This window comes from Sycon ciliatum, chromosome 10 (genome assembly GCF_964019385.1).
Source record: "Sycon ciliatum chromosome 10, ocSycCili1.1, whole genome shotgun sequence".
In the NCBI taxonomy this organism is placed as follows: Eukaryota; Metazoa; Porifera; class Calcarea; order Leucosolenida; family Sycettidae; genus Sycon; species Sycon ciliatum.
This window is the reverse complement of record NC_088652.1, coordinates 9,662,616-9,670,754: the sequence shown is the minus strand read 5'-3', so window position 1 is coordinate 9,670,754 and position 8,139 is coordinate 9,662,616. Positions and strand designations below refer to the sequence as shown.

Sequence of the window (8,139 nt, the reverse complement as noted above, 5' to 3'; positions counted from 1 at the left end):
GAGATGTATAGCCTATCCTTTGGCAAAATACAATAGGCTTGTAGTGCGTCTGATCAATTTGTGCTTTCCCCAGAAATTGATAGTCTTTAAAAGAAGGATATCCCAGAATAAAGTAGAAGAATTCACATGGAAATGAGTTATGAAGCAACTAGCAACTATCCACGACTGCAACAAGAGTTACAAGATAATAAAACATTTTAAAATATCCCAGATTGAAGTTGAAGACACCACTGCAGCTGTACTTATGGTTGATAAATATGGTGGTAAAGACACACCAGGCAATATGGCGGTAAACACACGCCTGCCCACACACGCTTTATAGGCTGCAAAGATTGGTAAGGTTTTTAAGACGCTGAGCTTCGACTAACAAGCTCAGCGTCTCAGCTCAGCGTCTTAAAAACCTTGTGAAAAACGATTTAAGCCCCTCCGTCACTCCATACTGCCCTTTCTTGCGCACGTTAAAAAGGAGGAGTGTCCTTGCTGGTGTTGTTAATGTGGGTGACCCCGGTCAAGAGCGCTTTGTGGAGTGGTGGAGTGTGTCAAATTGGTAAGGTCTTAGTACGAATTCAGATTCGCATGATTATTCCTGTCCATATTTGTTTGTTTGTGTATGTGTGTGTGTGTGTGCGCGCGCGCGCGTGTGTGTGTGTGCGCACTAGAGTGCGTTACAATGAGCGTTGTATGGCCTGGCCCGGAACTGCAGGCCTGTATGTAGAGCGTATAGGATCATGTGCCCTTACCTGCGAATACTTGGGCTGTGTTATGTGCCGCGTCCACCAGACGTCTTTGGGCTGAAATGATGGATAGAGTCTGCAAAGATCTGCAGCCTCAGCATCATTACTAATCACACTACCGTGCACATCCACCTTCAAACGGTCATTGGTGCTCAGTCCAGTCGCCTCCACCAGCTGCAGAACACTATGGATTCCGGTCTTCGTTGTGGCATCGCCTGAGGTAATGACAATCCTCTTAGGCGGAAGATGTCGGCTGCTTTCAGGATCTTCTTTCAGAGCACCAGTGAGCCTGTCCATGACGGAATACAATGCGTTGTCATCAAGGTGAAAGAAGCTGCATCCTAGTTCAAATTCCTGGAGCGTACTGTGTCTGGCTACAACTGAGGCGAGGTCGGAAGCCATGCCACCACCAGGTTTGGACAGTTTAGAGCCGAACACGGCGAACTGACGCAAGCTGCTGTTCTGCTCGAGAGCCTTGCACAGCTGATGACTGTATCCGCTGACGTCGGCACACGAGCGAAAGTTCACGCGGATAGTAAGATGGTCGATATGCTGTGTTCCTGCGATAAGTTCGCATGTTGGCTGCCATAGCGACTCTGTGACTTTCCCAATGGCCAGCCGCTGAATGTAGCTATTTGTTTTGATGGCTTCAGTGAGACTGCGAAACACCAGTGGTTCCATCTTGGCTTTTTGGATTCGCAGGACCTTAAGCGACGCCATAGACGAGAGAACGGCTGCAAGGAGATCTATTTCTTCCTGTGAGAATATGTAAGTATTTTCACAGGTTAGTTCGAGATCACTTAGGAAGCTGAAGACGCCCGTGAAACTTGACAAGAAGCGGCAGAAAGCTCGGTCCTCTCCCTGAGACGTGTGCAGGCGAATCCGCAGGTCCGTGCAGTTTCCTTGGTAGAGCAGCAAAGTCTCGAAGATATCACTAGCGGAGATGGAATGGGTTCTGCCAATTGGGAGGTCCATTATGGTTGTGAACAGGCCATCGGCTAGTTGGAGCAAAACCAGGGCATCTGACGCTCCTACATCCTGTAACTGGTCTTTCGAGTGCTCAGTCGGAAGCCTGATCCAGTTGTCATTGAAATTGGCGATAGATTTGGCCACGACACTCAGGGGCGTTTCTGCCTGTTGACGCGCCCTTTGCTGGTCATCATGTGCTGTGGCTTGATGGGCCTCACTGAGCATCTTGAAGAGGACCATAGACAAGTTCGTCCGGTAGCGTCCACCAGAGAGACGGGTACTACTGCTGGCGGATTCCTGCTCCGCATACATTTCCGTCATCATAGCGTGAAAGATTGCAACGTGTTGCGTGGGTGTTGCCATACCTGCTATGTACACCAACAGATACGTAAACTGGTCACCCAGGTTGGTGGCACGTACGACAGTGGAGAAACATTTGTTGAAGGCACTTAGCCCGTCCTCCCCTTCGAACTGGCGAATGACGTGATATGCACAGAGCAGCTCTTGGACAGTGAGGTGAACAAACTGCCGCATCGCCAGCGATTGTCCCGCTCTAGTGTCATCAAATGTCAGGGTTAGGCAGGAGAGGAGTGACTCAAACTGTTCGCTGACATCAGCAGCGAGCCCGCTCCATGGCGAGTCGTCTCCAGCGTCTTCCACCACCATTGCTCTCTCAGCGGTCATCCTGTAGGCAAATGCAGCCATCTCTTGCATGGCTTTCTGCTGTGGACCGCGTAGGTGAGCGAACTGGGAGAACTGTCGCGAGCCACCCGGACCACTGCGTAGATCACGTTTCAGCAACGCCATGACGAGCAGCTGGAGCAGCTGCGTGGCGCAGTGTGGCAAGCTGGACGGATCCGCTCTGGGCATGGCGTGTACGCACAGCGTGGCCATAAAGGGAAGATAGGTGAGGCGTCCCACGTGCAATGAGTCCAGCTTACGCAGGAACGATGTGAGATTGTGACGCATCGACGACCAGTCAGGACCGTAGTGCAGAGAGCCGTAGCGCTCGAAGAAGTCCGCGCGCGACACCTGGTCGAATCCGCGCAGCGAGAGGTATCGATCGATGTCGCCCACCTCCCACAGCCAGTGTATGGTTGGACAGGGCCTAGCCGTGAGTAATAGTAGATAGTACGGTGATATGTCCTCCAGGTCTCTTGTGATTAGCCTGTAGAGTACGCTATCCATGATGCAGCCCTCATCTATGCCTACAGGCAGAAAGAAAGTTTGAAAAAGAGGCAAATACCGTATTTTCCGGGGTATAAGCAGCACCGGGGTATAAGCCGCACCCCCCTTTTTGAAGCAAAATATTGACTAAAAGTTGGTATTCGGAGTATAAGCCGCACCCACAAACCAACATTTTTCACAATCATTGACAAATGGCCTTTCTACAAATTTATTATGGTTATGGAGCTAAATACCATGTTAGATCAGAAATAATGATTATGAAGTGTTAGTGCACCACAGGTTGCTGCAGAGGTGTTGGTGTATTGCTGTGTTGACTACAGATCACTCCATGTCATCTGCACTATCTTCAGTCTGGATGCCACTGATGCAGTAAAAGTGCCGGGATAGCAACACAGGCGCGAAGCTGAGTCGAATGACATGTCACATGACGTCAGCATGCATACTGATGTATGCTAGCATTCATTCGCGATCGCGGTAATAATGATATTATGCACGTGAGCAACAACCACGTGTCCTATAAAAACACATTCAAAAATGCATGTCTTATAATTACCACCACGGTCTTTACCTTTACATTGCAACTTCAATAGATATTACACGCAAGTTGTTGGCCGTGGGTCTTCATCAGAGACGTAATTATCGTTCAAGGTTTCTGTCATGAAAAAACATCTCCAGGAAAGGAGTGGGCACGAGTAACATGAGGGTTAAACTAATAATTTACCCCTTGTCTTACTCGTGCCCACTCCAATTTACGCAGCACTGCGAAGGTCAATAAGTCTCACCCCGCATTTTCAAGCTGAGTTAAGCGACGTACAGGATTCTAAAAATTTCATTAAGCCTAAAGCATGGGGCAAAGTATCCTGCAGCACCGCGAGGATATAGCAATTTTCACTGTCCACTACAGCATCAAGGCAAGAAACAGTAAAACAGTGCGATATCTGAGCACAAAACCAATTTACACCTGACGAAAATGGGCCCTCTAAAGGTGTTTTCATACCGCACTTGCTCTTACCGTCAATAACAAACAAGACCTTCTCCCAGTCAGCGTTATGACGAAGGAACTCCATCACTGTTCCAATATCGTCATCGTCCAGTTCTCGTGCTGAACTGCGGAGCAGCTCTTCCAGACTCTGCGCGCGTGTGGAGGCTACCCGATCCTTGGCCACACCACGCAGTCGCTCGTGAACGCTACGCACGGTGATAATGAAGACCAGTACGGTGTTTTTCAGCGTCTCTCCATCAATCCACTGCAACGGTAGCTTCTTAGTCACCGCCATTGTTTTACCACTTCCTGCTGGGCCTACCAAAGCGACGGTATGGACGGGACACGACGAGCACCTAGATTCCTTGGCTGATGCAAATATGTCCGACAATGCAACACGCTCGTCACGATCTTTTGCATTGCCTAACCGGAGAAAGAGAGCCTCCTCGCTATGCGAACTATTAGCAGTTTTCGAAACTTTCTTCACTTCTCGCTGCTGCACGATGGTCAAGTTAACGTACAAGTCTCGTACGTCCAGCTTTGGCGCTCTGGTATCCTGAAGCAGCTTAACGTAGGCATTGTCTAGATACTTTTTGCCCAGTTTAGCGCGCAAATCCGACAGTGCTTTTTCGTTTGACATCTTGGCAAGTAGTCTGGAGCTCACAGTGAAGGAGCGGTGAAATGGCAATTCCCTGAGCTCTTTTACAGACTCATGATAACGGTATGGTCACCAGGAGGCTTCTTGAGCAGCAGCTCCCCTTGATAACACTGTAGCTTACCAGCACGACTTTTAGCCGCCATCTGTCAACATTCGTTGTAGTGAAAGAAAGTATGGTATTATGCTGATACAGAATTTTCGAGAAATCATCCCTTAGCGTCTGTCCTGCTAAAGTGTTAAGTGTGAAATTTGGCTGCAGTCGTGTGAATGGTGTACGCTCGCCAAACGCAGACCATGGCAAGGCAAAATGTTGGGTTTCCGCCGGAGACGTGCGCATGTTAGCCAACTGGACTGAACACTTCCGGAGGGTGCTGTACACAACTCGCGCTTGTTCTCGGATCGTGCGCACGTTCACGAGGTTGTGTTGCAGTCTCAACTTACAGAAAACATTATACACATTATACGTACTGACTTGTAAGTTGGAGCACTCCTGCAAGATAAAATCTCGCTTGGGAACATGTATATTTCATGGCTATCAGGTTCGGTCTCATTTTCTCTGTGCTGCGCTGATGAGTCCACAAAGGACGAAACGGGTCTTTTTCTTCTCTACAAAATTCACACATCTCCAGACATTTGGGTAAATAATGGAGTGTGGTGGTGGGGCCCATTAAGCTCAGCTGGCCAGATGTCTCGGCTCCAAAGCACGATGGATATCGTCTATCTATAGCTTGACAACACATCATACATGTACAAACAAGACCGGTCTAGGAAGCTCGAGGTAGAGTGCTCAATGTACGAATGCACAGAGCAGTATCTAACACAGCCTTTTGCCTCTGTTGTGTGTGTCAGACATGTACATGTGGGTTGCCATGCTGATAGGGCCAACAGGATCGTATCCAGATGGCCAGAACACATCTAGTTATCAGACCAACATTACCTGTGGTGTAGAGCGGTGTCATGCAGGGTCTGAAACACAAAGTCATCATATTATGCATGTACCTCCATTTAAGAACCAACTCTGCCGTAACCATCATGCATCAACGAAGTCAATTGTTTTCCAACATCGATTTTCATGTCATTATCATCAGTGGGAATATCGTGACTGAATAACATCAAGCACAAGATTTATCGACCTCCATCTGAGCCAGTTCGATACTGGGACTGCCTGGACGACCATCTCCATTCAGCTATAATGCCCGGGAAGAACGTGATTATTTGTGGCGACATCAACATAAACACCAATCCAACAGCACCTCCAGATCCACAGCTTCATTATCTATCTGACCTCGTGGCCAGCTACAGTTTATATCCCGGAGTTCACCAGCCGACTCGGTTCTCAGCAAACTCTGCACCAACCACACTGGATCAATTTTACAATACATTCGACCCTCTAAATATGGCTACTGTTATCCCCATCGCGTTCAGTGACCATGCAGCAGTTCTCAGTGAATTTCAACTCAGCCCAGTAAGAAGTACTGTAACTTCTGGGCTACGGCGACACTACCGAAACATAAATCATGACCAGTTCAAGGCAGATTTGGTCCAACAGGATTTTTGTGAAATTGACGGAAGCCCAACTGTCATGTGGACTGAGTGGGCCAGCCGCTTTCTACAAGTGTTAGACAGACATGCTCCTCTTGCACCAAGCCCTCGACGCAAGAAAAAATCAGTACCATGGATGAACCGCCAGTTATTACACCTCTTGACCAAGCGCAACCGGCTCCATAGGAGGTGGCTTAGTGATGGAACAGAACATTCCCACTCAGCTTTCAAGGCTGCCAGGCGGGAAGCTACCAGCTATAATAGGCAACAGAAAGAGACCTACTACCAATCCAAGTTTCGAGCTGCGTCTGGCAATACCAAACAGACATGGCACACGATCAAAGAATTGAGTGGTAAACATCGACAATCTCAGCCACCTCAATGTTCTGTTGATGCCATCCGAAACACCTTTGCAGAGATAGTAGAGGACGCCAGCCGCCCAGTGCATCTCTCATTTCCCTACGGGCCCGCCTCAAGCACTGATCTGACAGCCTTTGCGCCAGTGTCTATTGCCAGAGTGAGGAAGCTCCTCGAACGTTTAAATCCGGCCAAGTCCAGCGGTGATGATGACATTTCTGCAGCCCTTCTCCGCGCACATGCAGACGTACTGGCGCCATCCCTGACTTTGATCTTTAACAAGTCCCTGAGAGAGGGCATATTTCCTGCCCAGATGAAAAGTGCTAGGATATCGCCACTCTTCAAAGGCGGAGATCCGAGCATGCCAAAGAATCATCGACCAGTGTCCTTGTTATCGATTGCATCCAAAGTGTTGGAAAGGATAGTCCACGAGCAACTCACACGATATCTAGTTCAGAGCAATTTATTCCCGCCAACTCAATTCGGCTACAGATCCCACCACTCTACATCCGACGCACTAGTGCTAGCTGTGGAAGGTATCTGTGAGGCCCGCATGAACAGACTCAACACAGGTGTAGCCTTTGTTGATATGTCAAAGGCATTCGATAAAGTGAAACATCAAACTCTTGTGCAAGAACTGTTCGAACTTGGCATCTGCGACACGGCACTCTGTTGGTTGGTGGATTACCTCTCTGATAGAGAACAGTACGTTCAGGTTGGCCAGACTAGAAGTCTCCCGTACACCAGTTACTCAGGTGTCCCCCAGGGGTCGGTACTGGGCCCACTGCTATTTATTGTCTATGCCCGCGGCATAGCAGAAGAACTATCACCGTTTAATGTGGGAGCAATCCAGTTTGCTGATGACATCTCTATACGATGTAGCAGGGAGTCTGCGGAAGCTGTTTCTGCACACCTTTCAGCTGCTGTTCAGCACCTGGCCACCTGGCTGAAGGGCCGTGGTTTAATTCTTAATGAAAGAAAGACACAGATATTGCCTATTCCCCCATCCCCATCTCAAGCACTTGAGCTGCATGTCATTTGTAATGGGCAGACGCTGCCTGTTGTGAAAACGGCCAAGTATCTTGGCCTACATTTCGACTCAGACATGAGCTGGAACACCATGACAAGCCATGTTGCACGCCGCGTTGCCGCTAAGATTGGGCTACTAAATCGAAGTGCAGCATGTTTGCCTTTTTCTTGCCGTGTTCAGTTTTTCAGGTCCTTTATACTATCAGAATTTGACTATGCATCTGCTGCCTATGCCCCTTTCTTATCGTCTTATCAGGATAAGCGCCTAAATAGTTTGTTCAAACGTGCGGCTCGCTCGGTGTGCAGGGCAGCCCCTCGCACTCACACGGCTCCCTTACTTGAACGCATGAATGCCCATACCCTCAGCATATACACCCACATGCACATCCTTGTATTCATTTGGCGCTGCCTGAACAAATCTTCAAGTACTCTGTTTGCAAGCTTTTTCACCCGTAGTCCCTCTCTCCGAACACGAGGAGGGAACAGCAAGTTACTCATCATTCCTGTCTCCCCCACTGCATCCTCAGCTAAGCGCATTAGCCATGCTGGAGCTATCCTGTGGAACCAGCTCCCAGACACAGCACGCCTCGAAAGAAAGCGCTCCACTTTCAAATCGCTAAGCCTGGCCTTTCTGTTAGGCAGTACCGTCAACTAGGATGAACTCATCTGCTTCACTACCT

At 48.8% G+C, this 8,139-nt stretch overlaps 1 protein-coding gene across 2 annotated transcripts in view; it reads right to left on the bottom strand.

Annotated features, from left to right (window-relative positions):
• LOC135826488 (uncharacterized) overlaps positions 1 to 4,526 on the bottom strand; it is an 8,735-nt gene extending 4,209 nt beyond the window's left edge. For both annotated transcript variants that reach the window (XM_065339098.1, XM_065339099.1), the window contains exons 1-2: positions 3,904 to 4,526; positions 741 to 2,911 (exon numbers count right to left, since the gene is read on the bottom strand). In XM_065339098.1, the coding sequence (XP_065195170.1) occupies positions 741 to 2,911; positions 3,904 to 4,513 (2,781 nt within the window). In that variant the 5' untranslated portion in view covers positions 4,514 to 4,526. The remainder of the gene's footprint in view (positions 1 to 740; positions 2,912 to 3,903) is intronic.
• Between the last annotated feature and the right edge of the window lie 3,613 nt (positions 4,527 to 8,139).